The sequence below is a fragment of the Parus major genome, chromosome 5 (assembly GCF_001522545.3).
Source record: "Parus major isolate Abel chromosome 5, Parus_major1.1, whole genome shotgun sequence".
Lineage (NCBI taxonomy): Eukaryota > Metazoa > Chordata > Aves > Passeriformes > Paridae > Parus > Parus major.
In genome coordinates this window covers 45,585,770-45,612,446 of record NC_031774.1, presented here as the reverse complement: position 1 = coordinate 45,612,446, position 26,677 = coordinate 45,585,770, and the positions used below count along the sequence as shown (strand labels likewise).

General features: G+C 36.1%; 1 protein-coding gene across 3 annotated transcripts in view; it reads left to right on the top strand.

The window, feature by feature from the left end:
* Window positions 1-17,935, top strand: part of RPS6KA5 (ribosomal protein S6 kinase A5) — a 74,314-nt gene extending 56,379 nt beyond the window's left edge. For 2 of the 3 annotated variants that reach the window (XM_019006911.1, XM_019006910.1), the window contains exons 8-14: window positions 432-565; window positions 3,599-3,692; window positions 5,897-6,067; window positions 9,429-9,620; window positions 10,219-10,378; window positions 11,376-11,539; window positions 12,494-12,733. In XM_019006911.1, the coding sequence (XP_018862456.1) occupies window positions 432-565; window positions 3,599-3,692; window positions 5,897-6,067; window positions 9,429-9,620; window positions 10,219-10,378; window positions 11,376-11,539; window positions 12,494-12,733 (1,155 nt within the window). Of the gene's footprint in view, window positions 1-431; window positions 566-3,598; window positions 3,693-5,896; window positions 6,068-9,428; window positions 9,621-10,218; window positions 10,379-11,375; window positions 11,540-12,493 lie in introns of all 3 variants that reach the window. The other variant, XM_015630056.3, reaches the window with a different exon arrangement.
* The last annotated feature ends 8,742 nt before the right edge of the window (window positions 17,936-26,677 follow it).

The window sequence follows — 26,677 nt, the reverse complement described above, 5'->3', positions numbered from 1 at the left end:
AAGCTGCTTTAATTATATATTAATTCTGTCTATGTTATATTTACCCAAAAGAGTGTATAGTTGTGTGAAGCCTTATAAGAACACGTGCTATTGTGATGTCCTCAAATGAACACATAGTTTTGTGGATAAATGTTATGTATGACCATCTTCAATCCTGTTTGTCTGAATATTTTGTATCTTCAACTGTTGTAGTAGTAATGATTTATTTAGTGATTATGTTTGTTTAATGTAATGTAAGCTTTATTCTTTGATTGTTAGAATAATGTTTATGCATTTTATTCAATAAAATTTAAAGTTATATTTTAATAACAAGAGAGCTCTTTTACAGTTTTAAATGTAGATGAAAAATTCTCATGAAATTTTACTCTTTGTCTTTGACTGTGTATGCTAAAAGTATTCTGCAAAACTAAATACAGACAGTTTCCTAACAGGACTCTCCATTTTATCATCATTATGAACTGGATCTGAAAGAGAAACCATTGGGAGAAGGAAGTTTTTCCATTTGTCGAAAGTGCTTACACAAGAAAACTAGCCAAGAGTATGCAGTAAAAATAATTAGCAAAAGGTATAAATATTCTATAAGACAATAAAAATATTTTCTTTGCTTACTGTCACCCATGGAGTAGAATATTGTTCACTACATTTTTGGAAATAGAAAAATAACTTTAAAATTATTTCCTGCTCTATGAATCTACAGAAACTTATTGTAACCTTATGACTGTTAAAAGATTCTGAGAGTCTTTTGAAATAAAATGTTGTTCTAGTTGGGACACAAGAAGAAACCTAGAGAGTACTTTTCTGGTTCCTAGTTGTATTTTACCATTATTTCCCCTAATTTTATCCTAACCAAGTAAGGTATAAGGTTCTTCCATCTTGAGACTTAAGTGAACTGAATGTAGGCTTATGCTAGCTCCCTCTCCTAAGCAGCCCAATTGATTGCCTAGGATACTGCTTTTAAGAATGGTCTGCAGTGTGGGTTGCATCACATCTAAGTGTGTGTGTGTTAAAATGGAATTAGACTATGGAATTGTAAGTTGCATCTTGTTTCCTGGGTGTTCTGAAGAGAACAACACAATGGAAGCAGCTGACTTGCTTTGTACACGGGTACCATCTGGTTCTCTTCCAGAATGGATATCTCTGGGAGTTTCTACCCAGAGAAAAATAAAGATAAGGGATTATTTGAGTAGCAGATGGATTTTTTTGCCTTCATTTTGTGGAGCTCATTAGTAAGAACATCCCTAGTGCATTGTAGAATGCTGGCAGGAGAGTAAAAATGTTCTGCTATCAGAATGATAATTCACAGTGATCTCTTGCCATTTGGCTGTACCTCTGTTTTCTCTAGACTCTCGAAGAAGTTGTCCACCAGACCTAAGTGTCTGTCATTTCATCATATACTTTTTGAGTAGGACAAGTTCAAGAACAAGAAACTAAGTGTAGGTGTCCGAGTTAGTTTTCTGAGGTCTGCTAAATGGAAGCCTACCTAAAACTGTCTTGCACTAGAAGTGGGATTCAGTAACTTAAACATAGACATCTACGTAGTGCCATTTTAGCATCTTGTTGGTGTCTTCTCTGTCCTCCGGTTCCCATCAGTCTTGTGACTACTACCTTTTTGTAGATGTCTTCATGGCTGATGTCATCTTCCAGGCTCTTCCTTCCTATGCTTAGGCCACTGAATCCTACTCTCTAGGTATGTATGTTACAATGAACTAGTTCATCCTGTAAGATGGATTCACAGGAATTTCACTCATTATAAAGAGACCTTAAGTGGTGTGTGGTGGACACCTATGTTGGGTATTTTAATGTGGAGATCTCTGCCATGTATCTACACGCACAAGTTTTTTCTGTGGTACTAGCAGAGCTGTAGGTTAGTGCTCCCATCTCATCTTAACATAATGTGTGTTTTGTTTCTGGATAAGTGAGCAGACTAATATTGACTTTTCCCCTAGAACTTAACTTTTAGAAATTATGTCCCTGAATTATATTACTCATGGGTTCTTTTGCTCTTTCTCCTTCATCTTGGTGGCTCAGGCTAACCAAAGGTAAGAAGTGATCTGTATACAGAGATTTTAATTTTTTTTTTTTTAGGATTGCAGGGTGTGAGCAGAGTCAGCATGTTTGTACAGTATTTAGAGTTAGCAGTAAATCCACACTTTGAACAGTTGGCCGAAATCCAACTTGAATTAGAATCTGTAAGTAATATTGCTCTGAGGATCACACCACTAAAATCTTGCTAAAAGTATAATAAGTTTCTAGCAACTTTTTTGCCTCAAAGTCAGTTTTTCACTCCTACCAGGCAAACATACCCCAAAAGGGAATCTTACACCTAGGAAAACCTTTTCATGATACTTGAGGTGAAAGCTCAGGTAAACAGTTCCTCTGTGGTGTTGCTTTTTTAATAGTGCTGGACCTGCTCCCAGCCAACAATTTTAGGTTTATCTGTATGTCTTAAGACCACTGAAACAATGTAAGCCTACTTGAGTTACTGTTTTAGAACATCCCATTTGTTTCTCACAAGGTTGTTTAAAATCTGAGATAACTATCTATGGAGGGGAAGTGTTCAGAAAAGCCCATGAACCAATTTCAAAGGTTTGTGCCCATGATACTGAACCTTTTTCATCCGTTTCCAAAATCTGCTTCCTTCTGATAGTAGTTTAGGGGGAAAGACTCTGTTTTTAAGTCCTTAAGGTCCAGAAGTCACTTTCAGCAGAGATGCAGGTGGAAAAGCTTTGTTTACTTGTTGATTATATGAAGCCTGCAGAAAGATAGAATTCTCATTGTGGTTCTCATCCTAATTAGGAAAAAAAAGCAATCAAAAATTAAGAATATGTGTGGTAAGAGATTCTATCTCTATTTGTTACCTATAAAGCCATTCTCTAAATCAGTACAGGATTAGCTTTTCTGTGAGGGAGTTTTGGCAGAAATATTTAGGCATTATTTGCCAAAAATAAATATATCTAACTAGTGGAAAAGAATGTTCTGCTCTGTCACCGTTCATGTAGTTTTTATAACGATTGCCATTTTCACTTTTTATGGCTGGAGATTTCAGTACTTGAAAGAGAACTTACACAATGATTTCTCTGTAGATAGTCTCTTATCTCTTCAATTTCAGATTTTTACAATGGTCTGTTTAGGAGTTCATTTGTATAACATATTTCATATATAGATGATGTTACTCTTTTTCTAGTAGAACGTTTCCATATACTTTTGGAAGTACTTGTCCCCATTAAGAATAGAAAAGAATTGGGCCAAGAAAAAGGTGAACTAACAAATATTGGTAGTAACAGAGGTGAAGTCAAATTGCTCTTGATTAAGGGCATGGTTTGTTTTAGATTGAAACTATTCTATATCACATCAGCTTTTGCTGTAGGAAGTTGCAGTTGTGTTAAAAACATTGTTTGAATTGGGTGTGGGTTTTTTAATGGACTAAATTGCAGGGTTATGGGGAGAGTTTTTCTCCACTTACTTTTAATATGCATTTAGTTGTGTTCAAGTGGTTGTAATAGTAAAAAATATGGACTGCAAGCAGTTAAAAAATAACACTTGGAATGTACAATTTACTCAGTAAAATTGGTACAAAATGACTGCTCAATTTTTCCAGAATGGAAGCCAACACCCAGAGAGAAATAACAGCTCTGAGACTCTGTGAAGGACACCCGAATGTAGTGAAGTTACATGAAGTTTTTCATGACCAGGTATTTTTAAGAAACTGTAATCAGCACCTACCAAGCATATTGCCATGTGTTTTCCCAAGAACTTTTTGGACTTGAGCATACTGTAACTGTGGAGGCAATGTTTTTCCTATGGCTTTTGTCTAGTCAGTACAGAAAATGAAGCAGAAATTCTGCATTCAAGCAGTCATGTAGTTACTCTATCAAATCAAAACAGTATGTGAAAAAATTAGAGGCTTAGATTGTGTTCATTGTTCTGTTTTGTCTTTGTTTACCATCACACAATGTGTTCATGGCCCAATTTCTGAAATGTGTTATCATCTCGCCCCTGGGGTCATTATAAACCTTAAAACAGTATTGGTGAATTAATTAAGAAATGTTGCATATGAAGATTATATATCTAGTGTCTTTTCCTACACCTTAGTAACTTAGTGGAGATAACCAAATAGCTTGCCAAATTACCAAATATGAAAGTAGAGCCCCTATTTGAAAATCTGTTAAGATTGGTTTATTTAGATACCTTAATTGTCTTTTTTCCTTTAATGTAACACAAACTCCACAGTATATAATAAAAAATAATTTGATCTGAATTGGAAGTTGGCCCTCATTTGAGGTAGGGTTTGGACAGCTCCTTTTCAGCCTAGACTACTCTGTGGTTCTGGTCTATGATTTTGTAATGGAGCAAGGGGTCTCTTGCCTCTCTGCATATCTCAGTCTGTCCCCCTCATGCTGTTTTTACTGGGACCTGAGAGCTCATGTACAGCACTTTAAAATCAGCTTAGAGGATACAGTGTCTGTAGCGTAATTTGTTTTGACAAGAAAACCCTTTTTTTACATGTATGGACAATTTGAGTACACATGTAGAACAGGACATTTCTTTCAGTTTCCTTTGAATAAAACGAATATAGTAAATCTATAAAAAAGGTTCTCCAGACTGCTCTGTCACTGAATAGGCTGCTCTCAACAAATGAACCCAATGTATTTTTAGCTACTTATGGTAGTTCCTTTTCTGATTACTTGTGCACAATATTCTGAAGGTCAGAACTGATGAAAATATTCCGATTTTTACCTTTCTGCAGTTTTTCTTAATAAAAAGAAGTTCCAGTTTTTAACTTGCTCTGATAACAGTCTGTTCGAATTCCACATTAGTGTTCCAACCATATAATAATTGGATTGCAGTCTCTTGGTGAACCAGAAGTTTTCTAGTGAAGAAGTCTCTTTATCCTTTCTAACTTACCTATCATTTTCCCAAGGCATAAAGAAAATTTTTAGGAGAGAATATCATTCAAGCACTACTAGACACCTTGGTTGTTCTAAGAAGTATTACTGTTTTCTGTCCACATAGCTCTGGCTCTGTTCTTTCATATCTGAAGTGTGCACTTTCTGACTGTTGCTTTGAATTCCATTTTTTGGCTGCTTCCCAGAACTTTTTTGCTCAGCTAGCAAATACTACTTTTGTTACTGTCATTCAGGGGAGGGAAGGGCTGGAAGCCATGGCATGCCTACATTCATAGCCTTTTGAGAATGCTGACTTCACTTCCTTGTTCTGCTGTTTGTTTAATGGCAAGACATTTGAATTGCAGTTGAGTGTGTGCCAATGTTGCCTTATAATCAAGGAAGCCCCTGCTTACTGATTGCCTTGAAAAGAGCGAACTTCTAAAAACCCATTGCTTTTCTAATTCTAAAAAATGCTCTTTAATTTTTGGAAAGATGTCTGTTGCAATTCTAATGATGAAGTAGCTTCAGCTACTACTCTGTAGGGGGTAAAATCACAATTTCTAGATAATCTTTGATTTCAGAGGTAAAGTTTTGGGGTGCTTTTAAAGGATTTCATAACATTTAAGTGGTTAACTCATTATGCATATTAATAGATACATATTCTTATATCAGAAAAGGCTTAAGCAGCTGAAATTTAGCTTTTTCTGGCTTTACTTGTTAACCTAAGTAAAGCCTTTTCATCTCCCTACAAATTGATCCATTTAACTGGTGGCATTGTGTTTTTGTTAATAAAAATGTGTGCACATGGAGAAAACGTTATTCTTCAGTCTCAAACAAGACTGGTGGGAAAAATGCCATCTGAGATATGGTGCTTTTTTTGGCCTTCCAAATTACTACAAGCAGCAGTGCTATTTCTTCAAACACTGAGAACCTGTCAGAATAGCATCTAGCTGAGTGAATATTGGTTCATAATGTTAAATTTCTAACACACTGTATTTTTATTGTTTCAGCTTCACACATTCCTAGTAATGGAATTACTGAAGGGAGGAGAATTGCTTGAACGTATTCAGAAAAAGAAACATTTCAGTGAGACTGAAGCCAGTCACATTATGCGCAGACTTGTTTCAGCAGTGAGCCATATGCACGATGTAGGAGTAGTCCATAGAGACCTGAAACCTGAGGTATAGTGACTTGTATATATATGTTTAGACAATAAGTTATTGAATGTCTGAAATGTGATGTATCTCTGTTTCTCCAGCCTTTGTTACAGAGTTTTCTACTTCTGTATTTTTAATTAGATGTTACCACTTCTACTTAGCAAATTCTGTAGATAATTTTTCTGTTCATAGGTAAAAGTAACTGTTAGGAAACATTTTTAGTTCTGTAAGCAATCTCTACTCTTAACTTGTTTAAAAACATTCTTTGCCTATTTGGGGACATTTTTCACTAGTGTGTGTTTATTGTGTGAAGCAGTTCATAAGCAGAGCAAGGCTGTGTATTTGTCTTGTACATTTCCACGTTTTGTTTGATCTTAGTTTCCTCAGTGGGGCTTCTTTTCCAGTTAAGTACAAAATGAGCACTGACAGAGATGCGTGATCTGAGTTCCCAAAAGAAACTGTTTAGTAATATCTATTTTTCAGTTACTGCTTTTTTGATATTTTTGTTGTGCAGCAACATTATGCCTTCTAGACTATTTAGTTTACTATTATAGGATTGACCACTGGCTTTGTTCTGCGTCCTGGAGCCTGTGTTTTTTCTTGGGGTGATTTTGCCAGCAATGGGTTGGGATGTGTGTTTTCTCAAGCCTGAAAATCGTGTAGATTAATGTTGATTCATTCAGTAATGATCTTATATTGTAGGGTGATTACAGCATCATACCCCAGGAAATAGCTGTTCCTTTTGTAGCTGGAGTTAAAAAATAATCCACCATTTGTACATTTTATCTTTTTGTAACATACTTTCTGTGATGTGAAAGACTTGGTATTTTATAGTAATTCCAATTTGACTAGTAAAGAAGTCTTCTAGGTGTTGCTAGTTTTTTTGAAAACCAATCAAAAATACATGAGTTTTAAAGAATCTCTGTCCTCCTGATGTAAGTAAACAGTTAAAGAGGGACTATTTTGAAATTCTAATGTGTGAGTTGAAAAAGTCATCAAAGAAACCTTTTCCAAGAGTCACATCATCAGGGTAAGAAAATAGCTTTTGAAACAAGTTAAGTATTAAAAGAATGAAACTAGCCCCTCTTTCTCTTTTCTATTCTTACCATCTTAGTCTTACTGCCACTTCGGATATAAAGGCGCAGTAAAGCAGAGCTTCAGCTGCCTGGTAAATTAGGCAGTCTTCAATTCTACATTATGTTCAAGTACAGAAGTCTGGGAAGTCCAAGTAATGAAGGGTTAGCAAACAGCTTTCAGAATCCATTGCCTCCACAAAGTTGGACTTTACCTGCTTCTCTGCTTCCTGCTTGTTATGAAATCTACTATTTTAGGTTCTGACATGAACTTAGTATGGGATATGCAGCTTTCCCAATATAGATATGGTTAGTGCTCTTCTCTGTAAAAAGATAATGTAGGAAGTTCTGTTGCTTTTCTAAGAATTCCAGTCAGTTTATTTTGATGTTCAACATCTAATGTGCTAGTGATAATTCTTTTTTTTTAAAGTCTGGCTGGTTAAATGTTAACTAAGAATGTGACTTTTTGAATTTCATGGACTGGAAGACTTCTGTTTAGCAGTAGGAATTAGACCACATATGTTGGTCTACAAAACAGAGGAAAAGTACTGGATATAAAGTAGAGAATTCATAGGGAAGAAGAGATCATGTAGCATATGTGACCAGATTTGGAACCTTCCAGTAGAGAATTTGAGGACTTATATGTTTCTGAGAAGTGATCATTAATCTGTAAACTGGATTTTAAAAGTATTACAACAAAACATAACAAGGGAGAGAGAATGTTGTTTATATATCCTAAAATGTATGTGGAATGTAGCTGTAAATATTTTGGGGATGGGAGGGCTCTGAAACACGCTTTATTTGCTTAATTAACAGGAATACCTGAACCCAGTGTAGGATACTTGGACTGCACCTTTCTTTCCATGCATATTCAATTTAATTTTTATCATAAGAAAGGTCTTTTTAAACCAATGTTAGTCATTCTTTATTTACTTGTAGACTATATAACATCATCCTAGAAAAAAGACTATTATATTAATCACTCCTCCTTGTTGTATGAATATTTTTGCTGAAATTAGGCTTCCTTTAGGTCCATTTACACAACAGTTAAAAATTGACTTCTCTGAATGTGCATTAAAACTATATCAGCAGTACAGAAAGCAAAAATACTAAAATACTGTTTTGTAGCAGCTGTTTTCTTTTATCTGTAATGAATGCTCTCTGGTTCTTATTGATCTGCTGGCAGTCTAGCATTCATTTTTTACCCTTGTTAATGAGCTTGAAATTAATTACTTTGTGTGAGTCATTCACCTTTTGTATTACAAAGTTAGATAGGACTACAGGATTTCTAATATTGAGACTTTTCCTAGTGTTCATAGATTGAACTGTAAAGGCAATAGCAAAATGATGCTCTTCTTTCAGAAGCTGAAGGGAAGAGTAGAATTAGCTTATAATTCATCTTGGCCTCAGACAGTTTTTCTGTGACTTATCTTCCCTCTTGTATCTTTCTTGGCAAATACAAATACTTCTCATACTTCAGGTGAGAAGAAATAAGCAGATGGCCTTATATTTTCCAAACTGATAACAACTTGTCTGTCTTCCAATGTGTAAAGCTGGAATTCTCAAGGGCTACTGCACCGATGTCTCTACCTTGGTGTAAGGAGTGGGTTTGTGGCTGGACTGTTATGTGGCCTTCAGTGCTTGAATGCTGTTGGTCCCAAGCCTTTTCCAGAAGACTTATCCATACTGGCTTTGCCATTTGTGCCAGACAGCTCTCAGTGAAACCTCTGAGCTATTGGTGTACTTCCTAACACCACTTCATACCAAGGTGCACCTTTTTACCACTATCCTTCACTTTCAAATGCCTCTTGTGCATTATCGTCCTCATGGCAATATTGTGTTACCACTTGAGTACCAAAAGAGTGTTCAGTCGCAAGACAGGGCGAGCAGTGGGAATCCCCCCACATAAGAAAGCCCTTGTTCACAACTTGCCAAAAGGAAGTGGAAGCTTGAGAAAATTTGCTTTTGTTTGAGGAAGAAGGCAATTTCCCATCTCCAGACATGTTGATGTCTTTGGGGTTTTTTTCTTGTTTGTGTTCCCAGAGTTCTTTTCTCCACTGTTCTCTTCTACATATCCATTTTCATTAGTAATCTCAGAATTATCCTGACTTATGGGTATGCAGGGGCAGGTAAACAGGTCACACTTCTTACAACCCAGAGTATTGTTATTTCTGCTTTTCTCTTTCCCCAGTGTCTTGTAGTTCACCTTTCCTCTAGATAATGGAAAAATTTCTGTAGTGATAGATGTAGCAAAATAATGATAACCAATTTTCTATCCAGTGCTAATATTCATTTTTGTCTTTGCTTTTCAGAATTTACTATTTACAGATGAAACTGATAATTCAGAAATAAAAATAATCGATTTTGGCTTTGCTCGCTTAAAACCACCTGACAATCAGCCTCTTAAGACTCCATGTTTTACTCTTCATTATGCTGCCCCAGAGCTCTTGAATCACAATGGTTATGATGAGTCTTGTGATCTGTGGAGTTTGGGGGTCATTTTGGTGAGTGATTGAGGTTTTAAGCTAATTTTATTGTGTGTATTTGCTTTTTGTTAAAATGGAAGGGACTTAAGATGATTTCAGACATAAATTGTGTGCATGCTGGATTCAAGGGAGGTGAAAACAGTGTATCACAAATAATGTGTTCCAAAGACAGATCTTTTCCAGAAGCAGATTTTTTTTTTTCCAAGGAGGAAATAAAATTTAATGTTTTTGGGAATGGAAAAATTACTTGATACACTCAGCTTCTCAAAAAAATATATGCTTGTTAGGGCATTTTACAGGAATCCATATAATCTTTCTACAGCTTCAGTTCAGAGGAGGAATCAACCTGTATTTTGATCTACAGAAAATTAGTTTCATTATATATAAATGGGGTAGAAATATATTTTGTTCATAGCTTCCTGGAATAGATGAATGTTTTTTCTAACAAGGACTCAAGAGGAAGTTTTCTATATTTTAAATTTTCTATAGCCTTAAAGTTATGCTAGGCCAAGATTTATTGCATAGCAGTGGTGATGCAAACAGCCCTTCATATTTAATGACAGTGTTGTCTATAAATATTTTGTGTTTCCTAATGCTGCTTTTATTCTTGTGATAGTACACAATGCTATCAGGACAGGTACCATTTCAGTCTCAAGACAGAAGTTTAACATGTACCAGTGCATTGGAAATCATGAAGAAAATAAAAAAAGGAGAATTTTCCTTTGAAGGAGAGGCTTGGAAAAATGTTTCTGAAGAGGCTAAAGAGCTAATTCGAGGTATGTGTTCACAAGTATTTAATGTACATTATGTTTTTAAATAAAAAGATGAAATTTGGAGAACCAAACAATATCTGGATGCCGTAATCAGCTCCAAAGTGTCTTAACCTAACAGAGCAATATGTACAGCTTGAGCTACGAACTGACCTCCAATACAAGCAATGAGTAGCAATAGACACATCAGACACAGAAATGGCTTGTACACCTAGCAGAGTTTTCTAATGTGGTAAAATGCTGATAAAATTAGTGGGGTTAGAAGGAACTGAAAAAGATCAGAAAAAGTGAACTCACTCTTATAAAACATTTAAAAGCAGAGTTTTTCTATTATGTTAGTTTTACTTTTCTAAAACACCAAAACAGCTTATGAGATAAATGTCTTAGAAACTGAGCTCTTGCAGAAAATGAATTTATTACTATTTCTTTCCATTGGCTATTTTTTAATTCCTCTACCAAGGTTACTTACTGTATTTCTGAGCTACTTCAGTGACATTTGCCGTGCTTTGGTTCCTCTAAGCTTTTGAGCATCTAATTATGTTTTCATTATGAGCTAGACACCTACCTTAATGCTATTTAGATGGAGTTCTGAATTTCTGTAGAAGCAGACATGTAAGGATTTTTTCTGCCCAAAAATGTAGGGATTTCCAGATTCAGACTTGAGTGAATTGTGCAGGGGATCTGAGGCTTGCTCTTTTGAACTTCATCCTACACAGGTTTTAAGTGAAGAAATAATTTGGTAGTTCTGGGTTTGTGTAAAGAGAGATGTGAGTTATCAAACAGTTAAATAACAATTTTTTGCTTTTAAGATCCTTCTGAAGAGGATGATAGTATAACATTGTGTGAGCCTTATCTAGGATAAATATTGGCATACCTGGAATAAATATTGACATTAGTTACTTATCAAAGCAATGCATGAGATTTTATTAAGAAATATTTGCATTTTCTATTGACCAAAGATAAATAGCTGTCAGTTTTAAAGAATGTAATGTGTTTCTATTAGGACTTCTAACAGTGGATCCAAACAAAAGAATTAAAATGTCCAGCCTGAGATACAACGAGTGGCTTCAGGATGGCAGCCAGCTCTCATCTAATCCTCTAATGACGCCTGATAACTTAGGCTCTTCAGGAGCTGCAGTGCACACATATGTCAAAGCCACTTTCCATGTAAGTTTATGAGAAATTTTATGTCATGTGCTATGTTTTGTAATGTGTCATTTAGATTTGTGTATGTTTTCTCTTAACAATACATATCTGTCCTTAAAATTCAATATATGCTTATAGCTGGATTTTTTTTTCTCAATAACATTTCCTCATAACATCTCTGATGCAGTACATGAAAATATGAATAATGAAAGAATAAATTTTTGAAGATATTTATATTCATAAGGATTTGAGCATTGAGTGCTGTTCTTGAAACAGCTATTAAAAATATGCTGTTTCTTAGAGAAATCTATTAAAAGGTCTTCAAATTTTATTAAAAAAAAAGAGAAGAAATTTTATATTTAGCTTAAGTAACTGTTTGACTTTTTGCCCTTATGGTTACTAAATCGAGGTAGAATTTCTGGAATATATGTAGTTCATGTTTTTTATCTCATGGATGCTTTTTTAGTGGACTTGCTTGTCTACTATTGTGTATTTATTAAAATCGTTTGAACTGCAACTGTATTTTACAAATATAGTGTTGATTTACCCTCTACAGAGAATAACCAAAATAGAGCAGATTTATGCTAAAATGCTTGTGGGTGCTTTTTAGGAAGGAGAGAAAAACAAAGTAATTGTTTCTTGGAGAGGTCCTGATTAATGTAACATAATTTGGGCTGAAAGAAAAACAATGTCCTCTCTGAAAATGTAGTCTTAAACAAGTCAAGGCTTAATAAAAAAATACTTCTAAAGTAAAAAGAACAAGTAAAGGAAGATGCCAATCAATAATTGGCTCTTATGTACCTGTAAAGGCTGGTAGAGTAATTGTTACAACTATAATGGGAATTAGTCAAGGAATTACATTTTATAATTTTGTAATGTAATGTATAATGTATCATAGGCCATTCATAATAAGTGAAGGCATAAAATGTGTTAAATCTATTGAAAAACTTTGAATTACCTTATGTTTTTAAACAGGCCTTTAACAAGTACAAAAGGGAAGGATTTTGTCTCCAGAATGTGGACAAGGCACCTCTTGCAAAAAGAAGAAAAATGAAAAAAACAAGTACAAGCACAGAGACACGTAGCAGCTCCAGTGAAAGTTCCCATTCTTCTTCCTCTCATTCTCATGGTAAAACTACACCTACAAAGACATTGCAGCCCACAAACCCTACAGACAGCAATAACCCGGAAACCATCTTCCAGTTCTCCGACTGAGAAGCAGAGAATATCCTGTTTCGAGGAGTTAAGTGGTTATAGACTTGGCAGTACCTGTATTGTCTTCTCCCACCCTTCCTCCCTGTGGCTTACAGGCTGCTACAGGAAGACGTCTGTTGCTTTCGAAATGTATTTTAGTCATACCTTTTTAGCTTTGTATTTCCATACATTTCCTTTTAGCGCTGTTTGGTATCACTGGATATAGTATAATACTGTTATACAACCAACATTGGATTCTCTGAGGGCTAAATTACTGGTGTGCAGTCAAGCTCAAGGTAAGTAGCTGTGCTGCTCATGGTACCGCTTGGAAGAAGACTGTTCCTCAGTGTCACAATCTTCCTCCCAGTTTCTTCCCCCCTGCTCAAAGAAAGGAAAGCTCTGTAACATATATGGAACTTTGGGATCTTCTGCTCTTACCCAGCTCTGTGAAGAATGTTACAGAATTTGTTTCTTCATGCGTGTAAAGAGTGATTTGTACAATGCACCAAAGCAGTATAGTACTTTAAAGCCTTTTAAATTTATGGTTACATTCTGTCCCATTTATTTGAATTTTAAGATCAAAATGAAGCACTATGAAACTCTTATTTTCTTTAAAAAGTAGCTCCATGTATCTTGTTCTAAACAACTGAGAATAGAAGTCTTAGATTTTTTTAATTTATTTATTTTTTTAAAAATACTTCTAGGATAAAAGTTATCTGATAAGGTGAGATGTCTAATACTGTGATAAAATAATTTTTATTTTTTGAAGTTATTAACTTCTAAAAGATTTTACAGATTCTAAAACGTAATGCTATAAGAGAAAAATAAATTTCATATTTGATGCTTTGGAAAATGGTCACATGTTAAAATACCTATTTCAAGATTTAATTATATATATTTTTTTTTAGTAGTTACACAATAATTTTAAAATACTAAGATTTTTTTAAAGATGAGAAAACTCCAGTTTCAGCATTTGTTATTATAGGGTCGATAAGAATGCATACCAAGTTATTTGAATTTAGCATTGTGCAAATATGGCAGTCTAATAGTGACTGTAAAATATTAGAATATATGTTTTATTTTTCGCACTTTATAACATCCAAAGGAGATGTTTTAGAATAAAGTGCACTCAGATCTCTCTTCCTACATGGTGCTGAGCACTGTTTTACTGGGCTGAATGACCTGAAATCCACCATATTTGGTGGTTGTGGTTATTGTGAAGGAGAATTCTGTACTTTGCAGGAGTGAATCCCTGTATATTACCCACTGTTTTCATTCCTTACTGTAAAATGCAAAGCTCTTTCTATCCTGCTTTTACATTGTATATAACAAATACTAGACTTGGGCACCTTGTGTAGTGTAGATGTTAACAACTTATGCACTGGGAATACTAAAGGGAAATTATATTGAACACTGTGCTTCACAACTTGTTCACTGTGGTGTTCTACAGTGAAGTATTTCCTACTGTGATAGTATAGTATGTACATAACTGTTTGGAATCATAAATGTGACTTACAGAAACATCAGCATAAACTTTTAAATCAGTATATTTTATAAATTTATGGAGAGTCTTTTATAGCTTGTATTCTCGATGATTAGGGGTAACTTAAATGCTAAAGATGACTCCTGTTTTGCAAATGCTTACATGTGTAAGTTTCCACTGAAGTCAGAAAGGCTCCTTGTTATATGCCTAAATTTGTGTGATGGAAGACTAATTGACTAGAGGATTTTGTTAACAGCTGTCTCTATCCTAAAGTAACCTTAATCCAAACCCTATGCAAAAAAAAAGTTATAGAAATTGTTTATATCAGTGATTTTATTTATAGAATTATATCAGATATCAGTATTGACAAATACAATACATCCATGTTTACAGGGATTGTGTGTATCAAAATAAGGCTTTGAAGCCCAACATGTTTGTTCTGTGTTTCTTTAATATTAATAATGGCATTCTGAGGTTTTGGAATTGCTCATGTGAAATAGTTTACTACTTTCTTGATGTGAATGTCAACAGTAATTGCAGCATTAATTTCAGGTTGATGTGAATATTGAGATTTGCACTGTTTATGTAGAAGTAGTATATTTAAAGATCAGTCTATGTGCTAATAACACAACCAGTTTTAAGTGGCTGATGTTAAAAGTATTGAATAATAATTGTCAATGTAATATATTCAGGTTTGCTTTCTGAATGCTATCTTTGGAAGTAATCTCAATAGTGAACATGGCTCATTTGTAAAAGAATACTTTTCCTCTCCCGAATAAACTTGCTGTAAATACAACAAACAATCCACCATTAATACTTGTTATGCAGACAATATAAGTGTATTGGGAGATTGGAGAACAGGTTGTTTGTAAGTTTTGCACTTTGAGGTGTTTGTGGAAGTTGTTGTTTTCCTGATGAAGACAACTAAAAGCGATTGCAGTCTGATTTCATTTAAGTGTAAGAAACTTTTGGATACAAGGTGGATTTGGAATATTGTGACCCAAATGAAAGAACTTAAATGCTGGGAACACAGAACAGTTGTTTCCGTGTTGGGAAAATGAAACTGTTTCTTGACAAACTGATGAAACAACAAGAATGTTTGCACTAAACAATAGATAACAAAGATACTAAGTGCTAGAGATAATGTCTGTGTTGTCAATAATTTTTTCTACACAGATTTTGAGAGACTGTTGTGAGACTAAAGTTATTAGAATACATCACTTGTATCAAAGACAACTTTTATAGCTGAATATTTCTGGGTCCTCTTTGTGCTGTCACGGTAGTTGCTTAAGAAAAATTTAAACCCTGGGTGTTTCATTTGGGCAGGGCTAAGTACATTTAGGTATCACCTTGTATTTACTTTGAACCAGCTATCCAGGGTAGCTGAAATGTTTCTGACCTCTGGCTGCCAGCTGCCTCCAGGTAAACAGAGCTCTTGAGGAAGTGTATTCAGACAGACTGAGATGTCTGAATTTTTAGATTAGCATCTTTACATAAACAACTGCTGATGTACATACATACTGATATATTGAAACTTGAGTTGCAAATTAGGCAGCTCAAGAGTAAGTTTACTTCTTGTTCTGATGTCCCTGCAGAAGAGTATTTACTCTTGGCAGAACAGTGTTTTGATCTGTTGACCAGCCTGGAACTCAAGGTCGTATAAAGACCATGGGCCATGTTTTCATATTCAGATCATTGTTTCAAATTTGAAGTGTACAAGTTAATTTTCATTAGTACTATAAATACTTTATATTGTCTTGGTGAAGAGATGTTACACTCTAAATTGTGTATACTCAGATTAAGTTTTCTTCACAGTGCTGCTATACCTCAATCAGCTTTAATGTCTAGTAATGATATCTGTCTGCTGTCAGAAATACAGTGCTGTCAGTGATGTTGTAGGCAGATTTGTGTGAAAAGTCAAATTTCTTATGAGTAAAGAGTTCAATTAGTGTGGGTTTTAATCTAATCTTCAAAGTACTCAATACCTGGTAAAGCCATTTCTTGTAATGCTTTTAGAAACACAAATATTAGTATTAGCAGGTAATTCTGCTAAAGGATTTAGAGAAGTACAAAGAAAATATCATGACTTACTGTTCTCTGGCTTAGTGAAATTTCTATACTTTAAGGAAACAAATCAGTGTATTTGGCATATGTGTGGTTTACTGCTATTAAAAAAACCCTATTAAATACCTCATTAAACAGTTGAGGGTGAGGGGCAACATGTATTGCATCACAGAATAGAGTAAGGCTTCAAATTTGCTCTGCTGATGAACATATTTTCTCAGCCCTTTTCCATGGGTACTTTTCTGAACAAAATAATGATTCCTTCACAGCTGTGTCCCTTCTCAGTCATCTGAGAACAGAATGATGCTCAGCAGAAAACATGTTCATTGGTTGTGGTGAAATGTTGCACCAGCATCTTCTGTTTTTAATCTGTGCATGTGTTCTCTGCATGCATGTAGATACATGCTGTATTGCATGTCTAGATCTCAAAGTAATATGCCTTGATTAAGAGAATTTGTATTTTAAAAATGGGTTCTGGACTCACACAGATTGGAGGACTAGATTAGGGGGCTGCCACAGAAGAGGAAGATGATCACAGGAAGTCAGAAGTGAGAAGCTTCTGGGAAGATTCTATCGTGGGTAATTTCTCCCCTGGCTATCTCCATGTGCATGTATTATTCACTGACAGTGAATTGCAAGCTCTCTTGCCAGTTATCCAACATAAACATATTTCCTACCTCTGCAGGTCCCCAAGTATGTGTGTGTGTAGCTTTTTAACATTTTGTTCATCGTATTGAAATTATTTGTTATTTCTCAAGTTATCATTCCAGGTGTTTTTACTAAGTTAATGGTCTTCATTCTTTCCCCTATAAGTGATAGTCTTTTTCAAAATCCAGTTTTCACATGGTGAAACATTACATTGCCTTCCTTCAGTTGAGATAGTAGACTGAATATCCTGGATATAATGTGGACATTTCAGCTGTAAAGAGATAAAATTGCTTTGATCTTTGTCTGCCAGTGAGAAACACTCCTCAGTTTGGTCCTTTGGCCCACAAGGCACTGGATTTTCTAAAAGTAGAAGAAATGCAGAGCTATTCACTAGCTCTCACCTGCCATCACACAGTTTTATATATCACATATTAAATAGACTCTGAATGTTGACAACATGTGTGTAGAAAAGAAAATTCAGACTGATTTCTATAGTCTGCACTAGAAAATAAAGTGATGCTTTCAATTACATGGACCAGCTCAAACAGTCTCTTGTTTGTTGTACCCAGAAACTGAATAATGGAGATATGCAAGAGACCTGCAATAACACAAATTTCAAGAAAACATGTATTTTGACAACCTTCATGTTCTGTATGATAGAAATGGAAGACAGCAACTAGCTGGGAAACAATGATAAATGTTTAGGTAGAGATGCTGTGGGCTGGTCTGACTTATACTTTATTCAGTGGTGGAAAGGAATCCATATTATTCACATGCAAAGTTGCTTTTAAAAATTTGCAACCAGTCTAACTGTATTTACAAAAGTCATGCAGAAGTCCACTAACTTGCTTTGAAATGTCAGTAATAAAGGAAAGAAAAACAGAACTCTTTAATTGTTTCAGGAACTGCCAAAAAACTTAACAGATGAAACTGCAAACTGACTGCAAACTTCTTACAGCTTTCTTAATACAAATATATTTGTCAACAAATCCAGCATCAAATATTAAAATAGGTCTCATTTATGTTCATCTGATATTCCCTGTTTTTTTTTATTTTGGTAAATATGTAGTTGTCTTAGTATGATTATGACCAAAGGTCTGTTTTTGTAACTAGGAGAAAAATCAAAGGATTTAGGGTTTAAGATTAGGCCTTGTGAATAACCAAAACAAATCTGTTTTGAAGGGTAACCATTTCAAGATACGCATATGCATATTTGCTGATAAAACTACATCTAACCAAGTACATTTTATCTAAGTTATGGGAGTGATTTTGTGTGATATTCAGCTATGCTAAAAAAGCTTTCAAGTGTAAAGTCTTTGGAGTTTAGGAAAGTGAGAAGAAAAGGGGAAATTTACAGATGATGCTGCAAAGAGGGCACAATGCTTGAAATTTGAGTAACTCAAGGTGACTGATTACAGAGGTATCATTGTATGGTCTTCAGAAGCTCACTCATTAGTAACAGCACATGCTTTTTTTCCTTTAAAAGTAATATACAGTGGACAGGAAAAAGTAATATACAGTGGACAGGAGAAACTAAATTCACAAAAGCATCAAATACCTCAAAGCTTTTCTCAGGTGTCTCCTTAATGAGTTCTCATCCTTTAAACAGATAACTCCACAGTACATAACAGTTATTCTTGTTGAAGCTATGCCTGCTTGAGGGAGCAGGATCCTGCTCTCTGGTGATGTGTTCACTCTAGAGGTGTCTAGAGATGCTACAAATTAAAGCTCAAGGTGCTGTGTCCCTGCTGCTTTCAAGTGTTCATACAATTCTGCTTAGTATGTATCACCATGTCAGTCCAATTGGTATGCAGCTGTGGCAGGTCAGCTCAATTTTAGTGCTGTCAAATTAAAAGGAAGACTTGAGATCCACTTCATGACCAAAGTGAGAACAGGCTTTGAATCTTAACATACATCTGGGTTACAAAAATGAATAAAAGTTTGGCATTGACTTTCAACTTTGACAGCTTTAATATGCTCCTGCAGCAACTATGGATGCTTACAGATATCTTTACAGTATTGATCTCTTTCACCTGCAGAAAAAGAGACCTGTAAAATTATCTTGCCAGATAAAAACTTTTGCTGGAGTCCAAGTAGAAGAAATCATCCCTAATTTCTACCTTTACCTTTGAAGCTGTAAAGGCAAAAAATGAATAGGTGACAGATTCTGACAGCTGGTTATAAAGGAGCAGGCTGTGTTAATTTGCAGTGAGAGGAACAGGGTGTTCTATTTCATGTGTCAGTGTGGGCAGGGAGTGGGGAGAGGGAAAGAAATGGGAAGAAGGGAATGCTGAGTGCTTTGCCTCACTGTAACTTACAGGACATTCTGGTTGCACACCATTGCTTCTGAAAGAGCAATGTCACCTTCAATTAAAATCTTTTTGAATTAAAAAAACCCCACACAGATTAACCTGACAACTTTTCTTCTTGGAAACAGTGCCATTTTCAAATGGCAAATGTAGCATTGTGGACTTTGATTTCCTTATTTTCTTAATGCAAGTTATCAACAGATTAAAATGAAATTTTCATTTTGACACATACACACCTCTTTAAAATTCTTTGTCATGTCAACAAAGTGCAAAACTTCGTGATAGTTTATTAAAAAGCAAGAGAAGTAATTGAATTGGTTTATTTTGGCCAATATTCAGAAAACTAATGAGGATTGTTGGAGTCAGTCCAGAGGATGATTGTGAATTTGATGGGGAAAGGTACTACTAGAAGAAAGGATAATTTTGTGAATACAGTGGTGGAGAAAATACAGGAAAGCTGTGTTCTAGCAGACTGCTCAGGACTTGTGGAAGACTAGTGGAACCAGATGACAGGTGAATACTCCTGTCTCTAGAGCTGTTAAAGCCTAACCATGCTTATTTGAAGGATGATAAGCCCAGCCTGTTGGCCAGTCCTGTCAGAGCCACTGGTTTTAGGAAAATCTGTTGTTTGGCTTCTGTCTTGGAAGTACTTTTCCTTATTTGCAAGTCCTGTTCACCACCAGGGTATGATCAACAGTTGGAAAATCAGACTCTTCTGCTGTGTTGGAATGATAACTGAAATGTTAATGAAGGTTCTGATCCTCAGCAGCCTGTTTTCTTCTTCAGACTATGGTGTTCAAAATGGGATGAGATTTTTGGGGGGTTTTTTTGTTGCACTACATTTGCTGTTGTTAAACACTGTGGTGGCTTCAAAGTTAATGCAAAGCAATCTGGAGAAGTACATCCTGTTATTGCTAACAAGTCAGCCTTGGATTCCTGTGCACCGTGCAGGGCAATAGCATGGGTATTCCCTGTGGTAGCTGGTGGTCTGCATGTCCATTGTTCTTCTGACTCTTGAAGTCGTGTGTGCTGGGAACTCTCCTTGCAGAAAAATGTGAAAAAATAACCCAAGCATCTGAATGCTAGGCAGATGATTCTCGGGTGAAGGCAGTTTTATTAATAACTAGGGATTTTATTTGCTGTTGCATTATCTATGACATATCTGGCAGCAGGGAAAAGTATCTGAACAAGTCTCTAAGACAGCCTGATAGTATTTAGGCTATTACTGATCTCCAGTGCTGTCAGGAGCTTGGGTTTGGAGGAAAATGTGTAACTGTGCCTATATATGGGCTACACTGTGGTAGAATGATGCTGGCTGCTTTGTCCTCAGTATTTTGGTGATGGCTGGTGTTTTGTAGGCCACTGCACAATGCAGCAAGGATTTCAGGGAATTGTCTGTGATTTTCTGACATCCTGTATCAAACATAAATCAGTTGTCTCTAGACAAATAACTTCTGTTTGACCAAGTCATGTTGCCTGAAAATCATCCAGTATTGTTTTGGAGACATCAGGACTGGAAGAATCTGCTGCCTCTTCGGTATTTAACCAAATAGTTAATTATTGTGATAATTTTTAGAAATTCTACTTTCTTATATAACTGTATTTGGAACAGGTCTCAGCTTTTTGTTCTGGTTTGTTTTCTGTGTTACTCTCGTTTTAAATGCTATTTTCTTTACATAATATTTCATTTCCAAAACATAAAGCAAATTTTTTTTTTTGTTCTTCCAGTTGTTATGGCAGAAACTGGTGACTAGTCAGGTCTCTGAACTCGTATTTGCTATGCAGAAATAGCAGCTCACACTTGTGCTACTGGGTCCACTTCATAGTGTTTCTGACTAGTAGGAGTATGGATCTCTTGGAATTTTTCCCAGTTGATCCTAGAAAGTTTCTTTCTCCCCTGTCTGCTAAGGACCTTGCTTTTGGAACATAACAACAAAACCTTGTATGCAGATTTTGTGTGCATACAATTTATTAGGGTCACATCAGGCTGAGCAGACTGTGTTCTCCTACTGTCTTCCACCTTCCTTTGGTACATGGGCACCAGCCCAGTGTCCTCAGGATGCCCCTGGTGTTCCATGACCTGTTCAAAGGCACGTGATGAGCTCCAGGGGAGCCACTCTTTGTTTAAGACTATTTTGTACTAACACGGGATCTGCTGATCTTTTCAAGACTTCACTCATATATTAACATAGTTGAAACATCTAATTTAAATGCATGATTTTTCATTCTTTCTAAACACAGAACAAAAATAGTTGCTGAGCACTCCTTTGTTACCAACGTTTTTCTTGCTCTGGATAGTAATGAACTGATGGTGTTGCTAAAATTATTCATTGTTCTCGGCAACTTTCTTAGCCATTTGTCATAGTACTCACAACATCCAGTGTTTTCTGTCAATGTTTTGAGCTACCTACAGGTTTAGAAATTTTCCTAAGTTAAATGTAGCTTTCGACTCCCTCTGGTGGTCTGGCAGTGGAGCTGGCAAATAGTTTAACTATCTCTGACTGCAACAAGCTACAGGTTTGAATGCAGAATGACATTGTATTTCATTTTTACCCTTAAGGGATAATAAAAAATGGTAAATGTCTAGTTTTCGGTTTTGAATAGTAGAGGCCTAATAAAGTGAAAAGCTGTTGTATCTTTCTAAAAGTACATAATTACTGTTTTAAAAAAATACATAATATTATTCCAGAAACTGTTTTCATAAGTAAGTCAGAAGAATAGGAAAACGTCTTTGCCTCTGAGGTTCAATTTGTCTAGGAAGATTTTCTTTTTTTAGTTTAAGTTAGAGATTAAGCTACAACCAGGGTCACATCTAGAATTTAGCTGAACTGTGTAAGTTTTGTTATTGTGCAAAGACAGTGCAGGGTCCCTCTTCACCTGCTTCCCTATGAGCAGTGTTGGATGCCAGTTTGAAATAGAGAGGGAAAGAGGCTTACCCTGCAAGTAGCACAGTGAAAGACCCATGATTAGACCCTTCCCTGTCTTTTCCCTGAACTTAAAAGTAGCCAAAGCATTTATCTGAAATCCTTAGATCTTTGAACAAGACTAAAATGTTTTACACTAACACAATAGAAATGAGAAACAGAAAACTATGGCATTTTTCTTCCCATTTCACTTCCTGTTTCTTGCTACGTGTTAATGTAGGGTAGCAGTGCTGGCTCCCATTTCACATGAGTGAGCTTGGAAAGGGCTTCTCTTGGAGTCTGACTTTTTTTTTTAGCATATTTAGTAATTAAACTTTAGGTTCAGGCAATCAGTATCAATGACTGCTAGCCGCTGTCATTTATTAAATACTGTGAATTAACATGAAGGGATTAAATAAAATAGTAAACAAATCTGTTTCCCCAATTGTGCAGGCATGCATTCCATTTTCAGTATCAATTGCCCAATATCTCACAAGTGCAGTATGAGCTGAACCACTTTGAAAGCAACAAACTACAGAATCAGAAGTCCATTTTGAGGAAAGCTTTTCAGGTTCCTATGTTTTCTTGAATTGCTTTGTGTATGATTTTAACTTTCAAACAGGCATAAGGGCTTAATGGTTTACAAGATAATGTACATTTGCAGATGTAACTATTTTATCTCTAAGAAAATAAACTCATCTAACTACAAAATCTTGAAATGTTGAAATAATTTGATTAAGTTTATTTCACTTTTTACACAACTCTCTTCTTGCTATGAGGCAGGGTGGCAGGTTTTATAATGGAATTGTTGTCAGACTTGGTTTAGTAAATACAGTTCAGTCTCACTTCCCACCAAGCATCATGTTTATACTCTCAAAAAGGAGACAGATTTCACTGTGAAATTATTTCCTCAAACAATTTTCATATGGCCTGTCCTCAATTTCATAGAGATTACTGACTTCAGTAGGAATGGAGAACTGTGTAGTTGCCTCCTTTCACTAACTAAGTTGCACTAACTGAAAAGAAAAAGAAAATACTTCAGTTCCAGTAAGTTTTGTTTCTGTAATGGTTTATGAGCTTTGGTATTCACGGTAGAGAAATTAATTATCACACTAATGAGTTTTGGCCTGAGAGGTTTTGCACTTCACATTTGAGAAAATAGCAGACCATAGTAAGAGTTGATTATGATTGCCTTAAAATACAAATAGTATTTGAATTGCATCTGTTGAAGGAGGAATGTATTTAAGGCATTGCAACGTTGATTTTAATTGAAAGGGAAAAGATTGGTAAAATTATCATTTGTGCTGATGAAAAGATTTTAAATGTTTACTTTTTATTTTATTTTACTATGGATATAAAAAAAATGACTTTTATGCTGTCTTCTGTAGCATCATATTTCCCTCAAAAATGTTTTCTTTCTCTGATGTATACTATGGGTAGAAAAACAATTTTAATAACCAGCATTATGACTAGCAGTTTCAGACAAACCTTTTGGAAAAGAAAAACAACATACCACTGGTCAGTGTGCCAAAGTAAAGCCAGAGTAGTAGGTAAACTTGCATATTGAACACTTTTTCTTTAAACAGTGAGGCAACACTGGCCATTAAGCATCACTGACGTTTGAAACAAGCTGGCTGTTAATCTTGGATCCTTCCCCGCCATTCAGTGATGAATAGTGTTTGTCTAAGAAGCCAAAATTTCAGTCTGGAATAAAAAACCCATTGACCCTGTAAGTTTGCCTGGAGGAGGTTTTTTCCTCTCCTCTGGGTTTTGAGCATTCTATTTTCATATGTTGCCTTTATATATGCAACTACATTTTGAATTGTTTTTTTCTGATTCCTTTTTATAGAATGTTTAATATCTTAGCAGAGATTAAAGTGGTACTTTATTTAAGTCAGTTTTTATTCTCTAACTTTAACATTGTCACCCGTTTAAAGGCCCATCATACCTATTCCTTATATATCTGTGTGGAGTACTAGTGCAGAAAGTTTCTTTACCAGGTTTATATTCAAGTTATGACAAATATAAGAGTACTATATCAGAGTGTGTATTGTGTTTGTGTGGCCAGGTTTTGGTAGTGGAGGGGACACTGCAGAATGACTTGTATGAGAAGCTGCTGAAGTTTCCCTCACATCTGACAAAGCCAATATCAGTTGGCTCCAGGGTGGACCCACCACTGGCCAAGAGTGAGTTTGTCCGAGATGATAGTAAAGCCTCTGTGATTCCATACTTGAGAAGGAAAAAATGACATTGCACAGATGTAATTTTAACCAGGAAGAGAGGAGTGAGAATATGTGGTAGATACAGTTCTGCAGGAGCCAAGGTCAGTGCAGGAGGGGGACAGGAGGTGCTCCAGACACCAAAGCTGAGGCTCCCCTGCAGCCCTTGGTGCAGCCCATGGTGAGGCAGCTGTGCCCCTGCAGCCCACGGAGGTCAGTGGGGGAGCAGAGATCCACCTGCAGCCCACGGAGGTCAGTGGGGGAGCAGAGATCCACCTGCAGCCCACGGAGGTCAGTGGGGGAGCAGAGATCCACCTGCAGCCCACGGAGGTCAGTGGGGGAGCAGAGATCCACCTGCAGCCCACGGAGGTCAGTGGGGGAGCAGAGATCCACATGCAGCCCAAGGAAGTCAGTGGGGGAGCGGAGATCCACCTGGAGCAGATGGATGCCCAGAGAAAGGCTGTGAACCCATAGGAACACGCTCCTGACAGGGACCTACAGACCTATGGAGAGATAAGCCCATATTAGGGAGGATTTGCTGGCAGGACTTTGTGACGCCATGGAGGACCCAAACTGGAGCAGTGTGTTCCTGAAGGGCTGCATCCTATGTAAAGGAACCTACACTGCAACAGTTCATGCAGAACTGTAGCCATAGGAAGGACTCACACTGGAGAAGATCATGGGGAACTGTCTCTCATGGGAAGGACTTCACACTGGAGCAGGGGAAGGACTCCTTTCCCCGAGCAGTGGCAGAAACAGCAGGTGATGAACTGACTGTAAACCCTGTTCCCTGTCTGCCTGTGCTGCTGGCGGGGAGGACATAGAGCCCAGGAAAGAGGGAAGGGTGTGGGGGAGGTATTTTTATTATTAGGGTTTTTTTCTTATTATCCTGGTCTGATTTTGGTTGGTAATAAATTCAATTAATATCTGCAAACTGAGTTTTGAGTAATCAGTGAGGGATTTCTGCCTGTCCTTATCTCAACTCCTGAACCTTTTGTTATATTTTCTCTTCCTGTCCACTCATGGAGGGGAATGATCATGTGGCTTTGGGGAGTACCTGGCATCCAGCCAGGGTCAAACCACCACAGTGCATAGCTGTCTAGTGAAAGGCTTTAATTCTTATTAAGAATGGACCAAGCTCCATGAAATTGCACTGAACAATCCACTACTTCTCCCTGTGTTTGGGGGGACTGGAGTGGGAGAGATGGCATAAGGCAAAATGATTGACCAATACATCTTAGTTACTTTTCCTGCATTTTGAATTTCCCTCCTTCTCACAAACCAGGCATCTCTCTATATTTGCTAGCCAGAAGCCTCACCTTATAAGCAGACTGTTTCTAGGCAAGTACATGTATACTTTGGTCTGCCCCAACAGTGTAATAAATGGGCCATTTCTAGAAAACAACACTTCGTTTAAGGTTGAAAAAAATAAGGGACATCTGACAAAATATGCAGGATCAGGCTTCTTTATTACCTTTATGCTATTCATTCCAAATCCATTATTATATTCCATTATGGGTCACTGCTTTTCAGAGCAGTCTTGGGTGTAGGGAAGTTTCACTAAAGTTAAAGCAGATTTCCTAAGCATTTCAAAATGTGCTAATTCCTTTTGCATAGCTGTCTCACTTCATAAATAGGATCTGTTGAGATAATAAGCCTGATGAGCTGTAATATAAATATTTTAATACTATTGCTGGTAGCTTTTAGTGAAATGATTTGCTCAGTGCTAACAAAATGTGTTAGAATTGTCGTGAATCAATATGAATAATCTTTATAGGCAAATTAGCTCTTTTAGAAAGTTGAAATTTTAGTTTTCATAGTCTTATCTGTAAAAGAACTAGTTATAATATCAAACATTTTGAATTATTATTATTTTTCTCCCTAATTTTTAATTTATCTTTTCTCCCCAGTAAAAAAAAAACATGTTATAATCAGTTTGATTGGACTGGACCTTCTGAAAATCATGTACACAAAAAATGCTTTATTATTTATTTCTCCTTTTGATTTTGTTACATTATTAAATCCTCTCGCCAATCCCCCAGTACTCCATTGTATTTTTAAAACACTGTAATGTTCTGCTACCATTTCATTTCACTTGTAAAATCTGAAGAATATTTTGTTTAAAATGGGACTGTAACCTGAAGGTGCTATAAAAGTAACTTGACTAAAAGGCAAATTACATTATCTGAATTTTGCACTGTTATACTTTAAATAACAATGTGAATGGAAAGTAAACTACTTGAAACACTGAACAAGACATTTCATGCCTGTCATAGAGTTGGAATAGCTGTGACTGTCTAAGGATGATGGAAACAAAACAAGATTTGTTGGAAGTAGTA